The sequence below is a fragment of the Chlamydotis macqueenii genome, chromosome 14 (assembly GCF_036417535.1).
Source record: "Chlamydotis macqueenii isolate bChlMac1 chromosome 14, bChlMac1.mat, whole genome shotgun sequence".
NCBI lineage: Eukaryota > Metazoa > Chordata > Aves > Otidiformes > Otididae > Chlamydotis > Chlamydotis macqueenii.
The window spans coordinates 3948657-3965838 of NC_141569.1; the positions used below are offsets into that span (position 1 = coordinate 3948657).

Below are 17182 nucleotides of genomic sequence, written 5' to 3' on the forward strand. Positions count from 1 at the left end.
GCCATTTGTCCCTGGTCCTCAGTGGGGGAAGGGGCGAGGACAGGGGGTTGCTGCTGGCTGCCTGCTGCTCTGGCACTCATCTCAAATGCCAACAAAGGGCTGCCCTGGATTCCAGCCACCCTGCAACTCGCAAGGCATGAGCTGCCTTGGGCTATGGCAGGGGAAGAGAGAAAAAATAAATAAATAAATAAATAAGAGATCAGCCTCAGGGTGCTGGAGGAGCGAGGGCTCTGCCACTGTCCCGGTGCACCTGCCCATCACCTTCCAGTGCCCAGCCCAGCCTGGTGCAAGGCCCCTGCAGGGGAGGAGGCCTGGCCGCTGAGCCCAGCTACGGGCTGATCCACTCTGCCCAGGCCAGTCCTGTGCCGTGCCCAAGGACCAAAATGGATGGGACAGGACCCACCTGTTTTGCCCGGCCTGCGCCTTTGGTGGGCACTGCCAAGCACGGCAGCTGCCGATGCCAGCAAGAGCACCAATGCCAAGGCTGGGATGTGGCAGCTGTGGCAGCCTGCGGCTGGCTGCAGGATAAAGCACCTCTGCACACCCATACAGGCACAGCATCACCCGGTCGGGCCCAGCACTGGGTCCATCAGCCCCATCCGGGCCTGGCCACAAGCATGAGGAAGCACAGGGACACAGTGGCAGGCAGAGACCCAACGCGAGGACACATGAGGCACAGGCACCCTGTCCGGGGCCTTCCCAGGCTGTTGCCCCCCCTCATCCCCACGTCCAGGCTATGTCCCGGCCCCAGAGCAGCTCTCCAGGGCTCCTTCTGGAATGAGGGGTTGATACCTGGGGTGGGACACACTTGGATGCAGGGAAAGCTGTTTGGGATTGCACAGGATTTGCTGTGGGATGTTTAGTGGAGGAGCCTAATGTGGAGAGGTAGGTGATTTGGGGAGGAACAAATGTGGAAATGTGGGTAGGTATGGGGCTGAAAGGACCAGTTTTGTGTAAATGATCAGCTGGGTCCAGACTCTGATCAGCGCAGTCTGTCCGATTATTAAATTCCTCTTAAACTCTGTCCTGGGTGAAGGCTCCCTACTGAGCATGCACATTGGTGTGTGAGGGATGTGAGCGCACCAGGGGACCAGGCTACAGGCCCCCTGTCCATGGGTCAGCTATGGCAGCTGGTACAGGTGTGTGATCACCTGCAAAGGTGAAGCAGGATGAGGAGGTGATGTTGAGGAGGCGAAGTTGATGCTCCCCCTGACAGCCTCCCCCCGACTGCTGCAAACCCACAGGGAGCTAGGACCTATAGCCTCACACAGGAAAGCTCAGAGTGTGCCAGTGCCTGCATGTCTACGGGGCAAGAGCACGGGGTGGTCAGCAATGGGACCTGGAAACTCCTGCCCAGCTCCCAAGGAGCTGCTGGCAGGAGACCTGACATCCCTGAAAGATCTATTTCAGAGAACCACCGAAGCCAGGAGCAGGGGAAGGAGAGGCTGGGCTGCTGCACTGCGAGCACGAAGCACAGGGTGGCACTGGCCCTCCACGAGCTTGCTGCTGCGCTGGGACAGGCTCAGGTGTACCAGGAGGGACTCAGGGCCTTTCACCACCAAGACAGAAGAAATGACCATTCGTCATGGGCCTGGAGGTGCCTCTGACAGACGGACCTGCCAGCCTCCCTTTTCCCCTGCCACAGTTTTGCCAGCCCTGCTCCAGAAGAACAACTTAGCAAGCCTTCCCCACCGCCCAGCCCCGAGCAGCATGTGGGGCCTTTCCAGAGGGCGAGAACTACGGCTCTGTTAAAGTGAAGCAGGATTCCCTAATAGACCCTCACCCCAAATCCCACCACCTCCTGCTTTCTCCATCAAATACCCACAGGGACAGCAGCTGCTGTGAGATGCCGAGGTGGCAGGCAGAGGAAACAAGCTCAGGCTTTGTAGTAGAGTTTTATTGAAGCTGCCACAGAACAGAGTTCATGCAGGCAGGCAGCGGTGAGTAGTGCACAGGCAGAGTCACCCAAAACCACTCGGAGGGTGTTGCGGGAGGCCCAGAGGGAACCGCACAGCTACTGCGCCCTTCGGGCCATCAGCATTTCTCGTATGTTATCTTCTGCTTCCTTCACGCTCCGCTCCAGGTACGACTTCTTTTGCTGCAAGGCAGAAAACCCAGAGGAGAGTTAAGATCCTCAGCACTGCCAGCAGGCGCCAGGGTGCTGGGGCCCAGAGCTACAAGCAGCCTGCTGAGGGCACGCACGACCCTACGGTTTCCCAAAGTGAGGACAGCGGTGATTCATTTCCAGAGGCATCCTGGAAGCTTTAGTATTTAGCCTGGGTAGTGTTTAAACAGACTTTGAATTTTGTTCCCCCTGGAACCTTCTCCTCAGAGCTGCCAGAGCTGTTGCAACAGCAGAGCTGCAGAAAGTGGGAAACATTAACTGTTGCAAGGGAGGAAAAGGAAATGAGATCCTGTAACGCTTGGAGCCTAGCAAGGAATTAACACGCTGAGGCCTCCTTATGGAGACAACAGCAAAACCCTTTCACTCTTGGGTAAAAAAGGCTCGGTTTTTTTTCCCAGCTGGGCCAGTTTTCTAAACCCAGACCCTCCTTTCTATCAGAAATTCCCTGGCATCATCACCAAATATGTGTGTTTCCTTAATAATCTTTAATCAGGCTAGGCTTGGCAGGGAAGCAGCCCAAAGCTGTGCATCTCAAGATAGGAATTCAGCATGCAGCGTTTTTTCCTGCTAGTCTGGGTACTCCTAGGTAACTGGAAAAATCGTCGCTCGGCTCTTTTGACTCTGTTCTCTGGGTTTCCAAACAACAGACACAACAGTCTCCCGTGGGCGCCAGGCCAGCAGAAGGCGTTGCTGTGTGAGCGCAGGCTGCAGGGAAAGCACCCCTCCAAATGCATTTCGTTAGGGGATGGGGGCCCCTCGGGGAGACTCCCCAAAGCTGGGCTTGCGGAGAATGATGGGGACAGCTCTCAGGGGCACACGTGGGTGGCACCCGCCACACATTGCCATGGGGCTCGCTGTCCTCACAAGGTCCTCTTCTCAGCAAAGCCTGCTGGGGACCCCCGCCCCACGATGTGCCCACTGCCCCACAGTGGTTACAGCCACACACTGAGCACCTTCCTGCAGGCCTAGGGAGCTCAACAGAGCTCAGCACCAATTGGCAGGATTATTATTATTTGTTTTTAAATTACAGGAGTCCAGGTCTCTGTCTAGAGCATCCTGCCATAGGCTCCACTCATCGCCCCCCAGCCACAGGCAGAGGAGCCCAGCACAGCATGAGTGACCTCCAAAGCCTACCAAAGACAAGGACAGCTAAAGGGGGACAGTGGAAGTCCGCAGCACTGCTCAGCCACGCAGTGGGGCTGGAGGAAAGGCCCCCCCGGCTGTCAGCTGGCAGGGCCAGAGCAGCATCCACGCTGCATCCAGGCTGCAGCAAAAGCCCGTGCTGGCCTCTGTCAAGCAGCACCCTCCTGCTACTGGGGCCAAGCTTGGCTTGCGTGTGAGCCAGAGGACACGGCCACTGCCAGGTGGCAACAGACAAGAAGGGCGAAATTGATGCTCCCCCTGACAGCCTCCCCCCGACTCCTGCAAGCCCACAGGGAGCTGGGACCCATAACGCTGAAGGAAAATTCATGAGCACAGGGGACAGTCCTGCTGCCATCTCTCCCCATCCATCCCCTTGCAGCAGACCTGCAGTGACACTTTTGTACGCTCAGCTGAAATGCTCATGCCATGAGAACATCTCTTCCAGCCCTGTTTCTAAGTGCTGAAGGGCTTTTATTTCAACAGTAAAGGTTGTTAGCAATAGCTAGGGCCGTCGGTAGGGCAAAGGGCTCCTTGTCTCTCTCACATGGTCCCCAGGCACGTGGGATCCCCCTCGCTTAAAAGAGCTGCTTTTCAGGAAACCACTGGGAGAGGAGGCACAGCATGGGGTTCCCCCTGCTAATGACTCGCTGACGCACGAGCAGGACTTCTGCCACCGCTGAGCCATTCTCACGCTGCCCGGACAGACGTCGAGGGATTTCACATCTAGGGAACTGAATCTGAAGGATGTGAAGGGAGAAAAGTCCCAGAAAACCTGTGTGGGTTCGAGCTCCACCTCACTCTGCTGACTGGAGTAGAGTGGCATCAGGGGAGTGGCCTTCTATGCATTCATTTATTACTAAAACTTTTTCTTCCACAATTAAATTAGTCTATGAAACAGTTCTGGCTTTCTGTCCTCTTCATTCCCCCTTGTGCCCACCAGGCAGCAAGAGACATTTTCAGAGAGCAGCTCTCCGTGGGCAGCCAGCCCTGCCACTGCACAGGGAAGCCTCCACACGCAGCCAGGAGCTGGCAGGCTGCAAACAACAGCTCTGTTCTCCTAACACAATGGGATCTCAAACATCTCCTGTTCGGAAGCTGTGCTGGCAACCATTTGGGCTCCACTTCCGCAAGGACGAGGGACTCTGAGCGCTAACGTGGCCTGACACAGCGTCAGGAGTGTTCATGGCTGTCGTGGCTCGTGTGGATCCACACTGCCCACTCCTGCACAGCGGTGTGCTCTGCCCTCCCTGGGGGAGCGGGAGGGGAACTGAAGCTACACAGTTCATGGCAAAGGGACACAGTTTAATGACATTGCTTTACTTAAGCATCACCTGCAGTCCCAGGCAGGTGAGGATTCAGGGAATTTATATTTTCCTCAATTGCTCTCCTTGGTCATGTAGTTTTTGGGACGAGAGGATTGGGGCTGACTGTGATGCTTTTACTCCTTCCCCCAAAAAGCAGCCTCCATGGAGACTCAACCCTGGGCTCAGGGAGAATCCCTTGAGTGTGAAGGTAAACCCTGCAGCCACAGCTGGGGGGCTGCAGACTTCCTGAGCTCTCCTGCAGGCCAGCAGCAGGCAGTGCTGGAGCCAGCCAGGGCAGCTGGCTCCCGCTCAAACTAACGGCCCAGATCAAGGGGCAGACAGTTGCCGCATTTTCCAAGACACGTGGCAGAAGCAAGGTGTTCCTTCCCAACGAGCTGTGGCCTGCTGGTTTCTGCTTTGGTAATCACAGGAGAAAAAGCAGCAGCTTGCATGCAAACCCCTCCTCCCTGCGATTACTGGGGTCTAGACAGGAAACTCTGTCTCTCCCTGGTGCACTTCCCAGAGAGTGTTGTGAGCAAGCCGGCTGACACATGGACTGCCTAGTCACACCAGCTCGAGAGCCCCGAGACGGTCTGACAGCGCAGCTCTTAAGTCACCCTGGAGGCTGTTCCAGTGCAGCCAGATCTGCCAGGCTGGTGGTATCTGCTCCCCGTAGGAGGAACACTACCGCAGTCTCTCAAACCCCACCTCCAAGCTTCCCTAAACTCATGCTTTCATTTGCACTCAATGTTGACTTGCAGCCCCGTTAACTCTGTCCTCTGACCCTACGTTTTGGGCGAGCCTGTGGCTGCTAGGTTTTAGCTCATCGCTCAATTAGCTGCATATATATTCCTGGGGAGGTGTGTTCACCGCTCCGAGTGTTAATTCTCTGTTGCCTCTACCAAGGCAAGTGCAACTAGCAACAAATTTCCAGTGCAATGTCACAACTGTACTGCTGGTTTTGACCCCTCATGAAATCAAAGGCTGCTGCTTTCTGCAGCCTCTGATATCACTCCAGTAACTCCAGTGCTCACCAGTCAGGAGCCCAAAGGGACATGACAGCACGCTGGCCCTGCATGGCAAGCTACTGACTTAAGAGGCTGCACAACCGACAAGCTGGAGATTCAGAACTCCTATCTGCTCCCCACACCAGCAGTGCCATAAACTCTCCCCACTCACCCACCCACCCACTCTTGCAGGCCTCTGGCCAGACAACATGGTTACCCAAAACAGCAAGAGATACCACTGCCTGAGTCATGGAGTCTCAGGGCAGGACTAAGAAAAGAGACTTGCTTTGGGAAGGCGATGGGGTAAAGGTGACACATGCCACTCAGGTCCCAGAAAAGCTCACAGCTTACAAACAGTGCCATGCTCCGCAGCAAGGCCAGGCAGTGCCACGAGGGGCTGGCGTCTACCCAGCAGTTACACGGAGAGCGCAGCAAGGCAGTGAAGGAGGAAACACAGACAGCATAGCAGGAAGAGGCTGGTTTGTCAGCCAATGGCTCTGGCTGCACTGAGGGGCCACTTCCTCCTCCTGTTTGCAATTTCCACATCCACTTGCTAAACATTCATTTACCACACTGCAAAATACACTTCTCGAGTGTTATTAAAACTTATTTAAGAGGTGCAGCTTCTAAACGCCTGCTCAGCCAGGGCAGTGAGTGCATCCCCCAGCCAGCCTCTGGCACTCAGAGGGTTCAGAAAGGCCACTTTGCTTCCATTACCTATGTGCAGTAACTCCCACGCAGGGAGGAATGACCTGAGGCTGCAGGTCCCATCAGCGCACAAGAAGCCTTCCCACCCACCGCAGAAGCAAGGAAGGGGAGCAGGGGGCTGCCTTGAAGGTGGCTGATGGCTTGGGGGAAGGTAGCAGGATTTGCAGCTACGGATTTCCAGGTGGGCAGCACGCTATGCATGCACTCTGAAATCAAGCCAGCTACCCTGCTCAAGCACAGGACAAGCTCTCACACACTGACCAGTTCTCATCCAACCCCTTATTTGCAGTAACAGCCCCTCGATCTCCCTCCTGTCCCGCTCTGTTCCCACACAGGAAGGGCACTGCCACCTGCACTGGGACACGAGACCAACACATCTACTGCGACAGGCTAGCAAGGTGTGGGCCATGTGCAGAACAGCTGAGAGGGTCCAAAACTGCAGAAGTTGCCCCCAAAAAGCCACCACAGTCAATGCCTTCTAGCCTGTAGTTCTGCAATTGCTTTAAGCTAATCCCACTACCAGCAGTCACTTTGCCTAGCCAGGAAAGGCTGCAGCACCTGGGAGCAAGACAAACCACAGTCCTGATGATCTGTCTGAAAACCAGCCCAAAAGGAAATATTCTCACCTAAATCTGCTTTGTGGAAGTAAGTTTGCCATGCTAATGGCTGCCTAGCACTGAGATGGAGGGCAAGAAGAGATGGCCAAGAACTCTTCTTTGGGCAGAGCCATCCTCAGCAGCTGGACTTCCCAGCACCTACCAGGGACTCCGAGGCTCTCCTGCACCCGACTGCAGATGGTGCCACCAAGCCTGGCCTCTATTCTCCTCTCCCGGCTCTTGGGAGTCTTCTCCACTTCCAAGACTTCCTGCAGCCTTCCTAAACCAGGTGTGTGGGGCAAGGGGCTAACCTGCGTGGGGTTTCAGTACAGCTACGTAGAGTAAAAGCACCATCTCCCATGTGATCAGAGATGCAGCCAAAAATAAGACCGGCTGCTCACGCAGCCCCATCCGACAGACAACACGTGTTGATCTCCCAGGAACTCTTCCCGGGAGGAAGGGTGGCTGTGTAGTCAACAGCCCTGCAGAAGGAGCCACACAGCCCAGCGGGGAGGGCACCACCAACCTCAGCCCTGCCTGCAAGGAGGGCAGGGCAGCTGCCTTGCATGGGACCCCGTAATCCCAGCACTGATGGTGGGCTGCAGTGCCTGCTGCCAAGATGCTCTGCTCGGGCAGCTTGCAGCCAACGGCTCTGCGTGGCTGCTGCCAGCCCCAGTTGCCCAGTTGCTCCCTGACCAGCTCTGCACTATTTGCTTTCAGCAGCAGCTGCAGAAATACTAGATTTAATGCAAATACAATTACAGTCCACACCTCAAAGAAGAAAAGGAGTTGTGGTTAACAGAGGTGGCCCGTGGCCTTTTGACACGGCAGGAAGTCATCTCCTGCTCAAGCCTCCCACCTCTGTTCTCATTGCATCATACTGCTAGCAAGGCCAGTGCTTTGCTGGAGAAGCACGATGACGCATCCGGACCTTACATTCCTGGCAGATTAAAGAGCCAGCATCCAGATTCCACAGCAAGAAAAAACTATTAATTAGCTCCTCGTGGATAGGCTTTCAATGATCAAAGCACCGTATTTCCTCCAGCACTGTGACTCAGACACCTCTGCCTTCAGAGAGAGCTGGTCCGCCGCTGGCCAGACCTGTGTGTCTGCGAAGCCTCATCTAGAGCTGGCAGTTCAGCACAGCATTGCACAGTGTGCACACTCAACTCCAAAAGCCAAAACAGCACTTCTGCTCTCAGCAGAAAACCAATACACAGCAGCCACAGTTTATTTATGATGCATTACACCTCATGCTCACAGGTCAATTTCCTGTTTAAGTAGCGGTTTCTCATCCAATGTCTACTCCTTTTGCTCTTCAAATTCCACTTCTCTCTCTCTTCACCTCAGCAAGAGAAAAAGACCTTAAGTCCCCGACCTGCAAACACAAATATGCTTAAAGCCAAACAAAAAAGTTTCCATGGAAATTTAAGAATCTGGTACTGGAACATGTGTTCTCGTTTCACCCTTTTTTTTTTAAAAAAAAAAAAAAAAAGAAAAGAAACAAACAACAACAACAACAAAAACCTACAAACAATCAGTTTTTCTACAAACTTGTTTTACTGTGAGGAAAAAACAAGCTGGCAGGTTCCTTCCACCTTGCTTCGTGCTCTCAGCACACTTGGCCACCAGATACTGGCATCCCATTCTCACGCTTAGAAGGTTTTCGTCGAGGAATGCTGCAGAGTCTTCAGGCATGATGTAGTACCTCAAATACAGCCCTGATACAACTCATCTTGTGACATCGTCTCAATAAACCTTCTAGCCAAGAGTTTCTGTACCTCCCAAAGTTAACCCAGGTCATTTTTGGCATTCCTCGAGGGCTCTGTGTGTGCACTCTTTGGGAGAGTGATCAGCAGATCTTGAGAGAGAGCTGGGAGTACACGCTTGCCTGGTGAAGGATCTTTCCCAAGAGGAAAGCAAACTGTGCTGCTCACATGCTGGGAGCCAGGCAGCAGTAGTGTGAGCTGCCCTCACTCGAGGCCACCGCTGCTGTTAGGGTGGCTGGAATTGCCCAACCACCCCTTGCCAGAGAACAGCACACTGAGCCATCACCACATACACTGTGGGCAAGGCAAACGTTTGGGTCAGCTTGAAATCGTGGAAGATTATGCACCTAGGATGTGCGCTGTTTAATGGGATTTCACTTGGAACCCATAAGCAAGAAGGAGGTGAACCTGCTGAACAGCACCCAGCTGCTTCTGCTTTGGGAGAAGCTGAAATAGTGGGCACCAGCAATGGGGCGGGGTGGGTCTGCAAGCAGTGCTACGCCCAGATGGATCCACCCAGCCCTGATCCTCACCCAGTGCCACACTGTGCCACACATACACATTAGGAATTACCATGCTACAGCAACCACCAAATATTTAGATATACTTCAAGACTTTCCAAGCAGAGTTATTACTCTCGGGAAGTTGCCCAGAGTTTGCTCAAGAGTGAGTGAACTGCAATAGGAAGGGAGCCCAGCTGGTTTCTGATGACAGCTGCTGATAGAAGCATGATGATGCCATTTACCTAAGAGGAGAAGTGATGATTCAGATCCCTGGGTTTTCCCTTAGCTATTCTTTCCAGAAGGTAACAGGGACCCTTGGTCACTTCAAAACCATCTGGATTAGAGTGAAGAAGAGAAGACATCAAGCATATGAGTGCACTTGCCAACTCAGGAGGATCTTTAGAAGCATCTGTCTGAAGAATCGCTGGTGCAAATCCACCTTCATTGTGTACTGATCCTACCTACAACACAACCAGCAGGGCTCCCCTCATCATTATCGTAGCACCTTGAAATCCACTCTGAAAAAGCCGATTCAGAAAAGCACCCACTCCTTTCCAGACTTGGTACCAAAGGAGGCCACCTTCAAGAGAAGAAGGGGCTATATAACAGGCAGGAAAACCTGCCTGCAGAGCAGCTTTTCTGTCGCCAAGCCCCAGCACTGCTGGGAGCACACTGCACGTACCTCTTGTCTCAGCCACGGGACAGCATCTTCAGTAGAGGTGGAGACGGTTGCTCCTGGGACCAGGAATGATGGCCTATTTCAGTGAACTGCACCTTAGCCTGATGTTAACTACTACAAAAGCAAGCTAACTGGGAACCTTTCAGTAGGTAGCAGAAATATATTATCAACCCAGAGGATTCCTTTAGGGATACCCCTTCTCTGCAAAATTATCCATTTAGAGCAGTTTTTGGAGGCACATTGCTTCAAGTCAGATACTGCACCCTAACCAGACTTGCAACAGCAGAGTCAGGTCAAACACAGAGAAGCTGGGGAGGGGAAACTCACCCAGACTCTGAAAATTCCCATGTTTGCTTTGGCGGAAGTGTCCCTAACCAAACCGCCTCTTGCAAAATGTGGTAAGTTCCCTAATTTGGTGCTTTAGTTTCTGTGGTCCTTCAGAGCCAGTACTGCTCATCAGAATACCTCCCAGCAATATGACTTTTGCAAAGCCATACCACACCTTTCATCTCTCACAGTCCTGGCCAAACAAAGCCATTTTAAAAGAAAAATTACTTCCATAAATTTCGAAGACTCAACAAATCAGCAACAAAAATACTATGTAAACGCCAGACTAACCAGCATCCTCCCCTAATTCAACACACTTGAATCTGGCTGCCTCGCAGGCAGAAAGCAGCCGCATCCCCGCTAGGAACGCATTTACAGACAGATGAGAGGAGCAACCCGGGCAGCGGAGCCAGCAGGAAGTCGTGATGGCCTCTCTGCATACCTGGCAAGCAAGGTGTGGCTTTATAAAGCTGACTCAGGGCTGGGTCAGGTCTCCTACACGTAGGAGCATGCTTTCCAAATAATCATTTCCTGTTCTCCCCAGGCGAGATGGAGATGGGGGCAGGATGGAGGTTTATCAGGCACAGATAATCCCCCTCCCCAGAGCTGCCTGGCATAAAGGACAGCAAGAAGTGACTGCATTGGCCTGGTGACTAAGGCAAGGACAGCAGCACTGGTTTTGTGACTAACTATTACTCATGCAAGGAGGAATTTGGAGAGGGACCCGCATCCAGCTCGGCTTGTTGCTTTGGATACTTCTGCAGCCATAAGCACAAAGGAGAGCTTTCACAATGAATCAGACCCTGGTTTAAAGCGACAAAGACAGACTTATCTACCAACTTTGTGTTAAAATGATTTCAGTGTAATCATAAAAGCAGCTTAATGCTAATCAGAGGAAACAAGAAACGTTTTCAGACCCAGATGACTAAATGTAGGCTCCTGGATGGACAAAACCATTCAGATGCAGCAGAAGTGGGTTTTTTTATTAATGCATAATGTATTTCACTTTCCTGTGAACTACAAAGGAATGTAAGCATACTGGCAAAGTTTGCTTGAAAAGCTTTTTCCATTAGATTTTTTTTTTTTTTTTAATCAGAGCAAACTTCCCCCCCCCCCCCAAAAACCTAAAAAGTTCTGGGATACATTTACTTTGAAAGCATCTCTATAACTAGCTTCTAAAGGATTTAAAAGGAAGCAATCAACACCCAGGTTAATTATTCTCCTGCTTTTTAAATCTACAATTATCCACCTAAAAATAAAGGTGGGAACAGTGAAAATAAAGAGTCATCAAATTCCAGTTCTCCCTTCATGAACCCTTTGCCCTCTCAGCTAGTTTGTGTGCTTACGTTGCAGTCTGCAGTGCAGGGAAGACTAACAAAGAATTACTAATTAAGCAGTTACTTGCAAAAATCTGGGAGTTTGAAGACTTGTTGCTCCAAATAAAAGACCCAGCCTTGCAAATGCATACCTGTACACATGTGATGTTATAAATACACGTCATTCCACCAAAGCCAGCATCACCCACAACCACTCTTCACAAAAATATGGTGAGATGTTAAAGTTTTTAGAAGGCATCCCAGATCTAAACCAGTGGAAGACCCTTAAGACTCTTTCGGAGATCCCCTCTTTAATGTGATTTCTTCTTTCTGTGCCTCTACGATTACAAGGTCATGTGCTGCAACTAGTGACTGGTGCACTATTTAACAAAGGACAAGCTTTTTTTCAAAGCAGAACATACTCTTATTTGATCTTTATCCAACAAACCTACCATAGCAATCAGAAACAGTACTTAAAAGAAATACACCTCCTTTCTTGTGATTACTGAGAGCATTTGTTCCCTTTTAAAGCTGCAAAGTGCTAGCTGCACACAATCAGCTTCCATTTATCTAGGATGAGAGATTATGCTATTCGGACAAAAAAAAAAAACCAACGAGATACACATTAAGTTAAGCTGTAAGAATACAAGCCTTTTGCTATCCTCACTTCTGACAAATAGCAGTAAGATAGACTGCGGGACTTTAAACGTAAAGACATAATTTAAGTCAGCAATGCATTACAACCTTGAAAGCAAGGAATAAGGCCTGTTATTCATGTTACCATAAGCAGAGTCTGTTTAGGGGACAGAAAGAATTAGAGCAGCATTAGCTATGCCCCAGTTCCTCTAGTATTTGTACAGCCCCAGTCCATATTTAGGCTCCATCTTAAATTTCTATGTCCTGATACTGTTAGCTCTGTGTCCATTACTCTTTCAACCTTCTCAGTCCTCAGAGTATTTCTCATTTCAAGAACGAGAATGCAAATTCTCCTCCCTGTACAACAGTCAGACCTACAGGGGGGGGAAAAAAAAAAAAAAAAAACAAAAACAAAAAATAAAGAGAGAGCTTCAGCTACTCCCTTCTTCAAAACAAGCATCTCTGTGGATGCAGGCTGTGCTCTGCTCTCTGCTCTCCTACAAGAGTGCCTGTGAATGCTACCCAGCTGACAGTGAGCTTAGGCAGGCAGCTGGACCACCCAGGTCCTCACAAAGCAAGCTAAGCCTCCAGCTTTGCAACCTGAAAAGCAGGGGCAAGCCCTCAGTGAAGGCACAGATGCAGGCCTGGATGACAGAAGCCAACAGAGTCAAGATGAAATATATTTTCCGGGAATGTCACCAAGTCCAACTGTTCGTGCCCAGAAGGACTTGCCCAGACACCTGCAGCTGCCTCAGATACTCAAAGCCATGCAAGATGAAGGCCATCGTCCGGCCTGGTCCTCACAGGGGGCCTGATGAGGCTCCACAGCTCACTTTCACACCAATCTCCATAATTTCTGGAGCTCCCACACCTTTCTTCTGAAAGGTCCATACAAGCCCAAATGTTAATCCTAACACATGTTAAATTCACTTCCATACTCCGCTTCTCCCCACATCAGGTGTCCAGCCTCCCTGTAAAGCAAGCAGAGGAAGAAGATCACCTCTAGGAACAAGTGACCCTTTGGAAGCATTTATTGTCTTTCTCTTGACTACAGAGAACATCCAGACTCCTGACTCATAGATGGCCAGGGAGAGTTAATGAAACTCCAAGGTGTGATTCAGAGGCAAGAGGAGAAGGAGATACCACCACTCTGAATTCCCTAACATCAGATACTGTAACATTGAGGGGAGAGAAGAGAAAACAACCAACCAACCCCACAACACACCACCTTCCAGGCCAAGCAAATCAAGGGTGGAGGGCCGGGGGGGGGGAATCAATCTACTCCCCAGCAATGCCCCAAACCTGCAAATGATCCATGCCAGGAGTTTTGTGCATGTCTGCAAATCACGATTGCAGCTGAGCCCCCAGGTTGCATGGATGGTTCTGGCTTGGCTCCTGCACAAACAAGAGCAACAGAAGCACACCAGCCTTCCTTAGAGCAGACCAGGCCATAAAATCAAAGTCAACAGGGCTGTAACCAAGCCAGGGACTCACCTCATCTGCGCACACAAGGGGTAGCTTCTGTGACAACATGTGTTTGAAATCATGTCCTTGGTACGTGTGTGTATGCAGCAATGGAATGAGAGAACAGCACACTGATCCAAAGTAAAATATGCTCCAGGCTAAAACACAGAGGGCTATTCTTGAGGCTTCCTCTCTCCAAAGCAAACCAGCAACATTCCTTATTTTCCACTGTTTATTTAAAAAGCCCACCACACATTCCTGGGCACTGGTCTATCCTCAGCCAACCACGGGATGAGAGCTTCTATGCTGTAAATCCCAGGAAGAAATTGGTCTAACTTGGGAATGGCCTAACAATTGCTACCTTCTGATGGTTGCTTAGTGGTCTGCAAAGTGCACCACAAATCTCAAGAGACTTGTTTTCACATCATTAAAGCCACCCTCAGAATTGGTCTCCACGTTGACGGTTTCAGTGTAAAAACAAGACCTGCTGCAGGAGCACATCAGAGGCATGCAGCCACGCCAAGCGAGTCCATCCGAGCCGTACCTGCTCAGGGAACACGAACTCTCAGGCTCCAGCACTTCTCCCTGGCCACACCTCACCTGTTTATATCTTTGCTCCCACAGGGCACAAAAATACTGTTGTGGCAACCCTCAGAGACGCCCTGGTCAACTCATCGAGAAGAGGGGCACCACCATTACAGCTCAGGGCTGCAGCAAAGCCATTTTAAAGCTCCTAGAGAAAGAAGATCAGAGAAACAGAAGCTGCAGCAAGAGCAAGTTTGCGCCCAGGCAGCACCAGGGAAGAAGTCTGTAGTTACCTCTGATGTCTGGTCACCATAAGGCATTGCAGTGCAGTCACCTTTTCACCTTACCAGGAAGGAGCCCTGCAACACCATCTAAGCCTTTAAACATGGAGCAAGCAGTATCTGAGAGCAGAGTGTTCATTTCTCCACCACGAATGAGAGCAAAGTAGTTTTCTGTGTGGGGTGGGGTAATTGGACATGGCATTCTAGGGATCATACAAAGAATTTCTGAATTAGAAATCAAGCACCTAGGTATTGCTTTCCCGATCATACTCCAGGCAGAAAGAGAAGAAAACAACCAACCCTTTATCTCCACAGCAGTAAACTTTCAGTCTCCCATACACACGTGAAAGAATTGCCTGGGAAACAAGCACACAACAATGTGGTGGTCAGAGTTTAAAAACCAAAATGTAATTCAGCTAGAAAGCTGCAGGTTGCTTTTGCCCTTTTCATGAAGGAGCTAAATTCAGTGGCACACAGTAGCCAGAGCTGCTCAGCAGAGCCTCCCCCTTATTTGTTATTTTTAGCAATCTAGTCTGACAACGCCTGACAACTAAACATGCTGAATATAGCAGGAGAAAAGGGGACTATCAGATATTATCAGAGAAAACATACAGTGATAATCACTTTCTCCACCCCTAACGAAGAATCAATTTTCCATGTCTTTATAACATCACAGGGTTTGTTCTTTTTAGAAAGCCACATTTAAAAACAGAATCCATCTAGCCCTACAATGGAAACGGATAACATTTCCTGAAACAAAGCATTGTTCCACCCCTCACATATCATGTTTCCTTAAAAACAAGGGAAGAAAAACATTACTTGTTTTTTCTCCCAATACTGCACAAACATTGCTGAACTAAAAAGAGTCTGTGCTCATCCCTTTAGAATGCTTTCAAAATAAATTTAACACATACCCCTCATACTGTGAAACACAACAAGAATTTGATAGTATCAGGGCTGGAAAAATCCAATTGCTACTGCTAAGCAGGACGCTTCGCATGCCAGCATGTGAGCGAGTCTATGCCATCAGTCTCTGCAAGATTCAAGCAGGTTTTTGTCAGCCTCACTGGCACAGTCTTTACACAGGCATGTGTATTCTGCCAGCAAGCCTGGGCAGTCTATTTCAATTCCAAAGGATTATATACAAGTTGTGAAGTTAAGAATGCTACATATGTAGATATGTATATTCATGTTCACACCTCAGCTTTAACAAGAATGGTAAAGCTACCTTGGTTTTTCTGCAGAGTAACTGACAGGCTTTGCATTTGCCCCCTCAAACACATCCATACTCGTTTGGTGCTTTCACTAAGTACATCCAATGTATATTCCAGTCAAGCCTTATTTTCACAGCCCTGTAGAAAGACAGCTCTGGTTCTCCTCGCTGCTTTGGCACACGATGAGCAGCAGGGAGGACCAAACTAGCAGTATGACATCAGTTTTGTGATGCTGCCTTGAAAAAGGCAATGCACCACTTCAACAGCGGAGGAATCCAAGAGTGAGGGAACAACTCATGCATTGCAGCGGAGACTATCCAAGGAGGGAGAAAAGCAGCTTTCAAACTGGACACAAAACGCCTCACTGTTTTCAAAGTTCACTCTGACAGCTATGAATGTCAGGAAACCCAGCTCACATCTCTGAAGCAGGTTAAAGCCCACATCTTCATGAATAGTCATCACTCAGGAGCTCTCCTTGCTACACAACTGGATGGATTTACAGAAGAGCTCAGCATTGAACCCAGTCCTCTGTGTGGTGCTCCTCTGCAAACGGCACCAAGCTAGCGGTGAGAGTATTTCTCCAATTCAAGCTTGTATCAAAAATACACATTTCACAATACCTTGGCAATAGCAATGCATAATTGTCTCAGGTTCACACTACACAAGTAACCACATCAGCCACACCAAACGGATACTGGAGGATTACTCTGACCAATTTGATTCAACTATGCAAAGTGAGAAGTGTGAGTAAGTAATAAGGTAGCTGACAATGTAAAATATAAACCTAAGCTTTAAAACTCTTCCAGTTTTAACAACAGACAGAGGGAAGTTTTAACCTATCTTGGTTTGATATTTCTTTTACAATGATGCAGTGGAAGCACAAGGTCACAAAGTTCCACATTCTTTCCTGCTTCTGTCACAATTTGTTTTCAGGACAGCAAAATCCCCTAACTCCTGAGATAAGTGTTCTCCGACTTGGACTCAGGTATTTCCCCTGAAATCTCATTTTCCAGCAGTTGTCAGTCTAAGAGCTTGTCCTCTTCCACGGGGAATCCCAAGCTTAAGGAAAATCCTTTTCACAAAACTGCCAGCCAGCTGGAAGCAGAGTAGTTAAAAGACAGACTTGAATGCTTACTTAAAACAAACATTTAAAAGTGTTGGCAATCTGAGCCCTACTATCCATGGTTAAAAAGAAAAACGAACCCATGTGGCAACCACCTTTCCACTCCAAACACCTTTTGAGACAGTCACTACTGCTGGGAACTTCAATTCAGTGGCCATAACCAGAGACTGAAACAACAGGGAGCTACAAAGCAGAAAAACACATTTGTGAAGCAGCCAGCTCTGAGGCTTTGTATAAGAATGGCAAAGGTTATAATTCGGGGAGAATTCCATCCATACTGCTGAACTCAGCAACTGGAAAGTTCAGGAGGTAAGATCATTCCCCATCAGGAACAGGAAGAAACTGAGATGTGTAGCTGAAGGGCACTGTAGCCAAAAAGCTGGCCACAGCCCGATGGACCTGTCAGTAAGGGACCCGATGGGCAGTTTGTAAACAGAGGCTGTCAACCACACTCCAAACACT

The 17182-nt window shown here is 49.8% G+C and overlaps 1 protein-coding gene across 1 annotated transcript in view; it reads right to left on the bottom strand.

Annotated features, from left to right (window-relative positions):
* Positions 1-1876: 1876 nt before the first annotated feature.
* PFDN1 (prefoldin subunit 1) overlaps positions 1877-17182 on the bottom strand; it is a 32064-nt gene continuing 16758 nt past the window's right edge. The window contains exon 4 of the mRNA XM_086758862.1: positions 1877-2098. Within this exon, the coding sequence (XP_086614988.1) occupies positions 2015-2098 (84 nt within the window). The 3' untranslated portion in view covers positions 1877-2014. The remainder of the gene's footprint in view (positions 2099-17182) is intronic.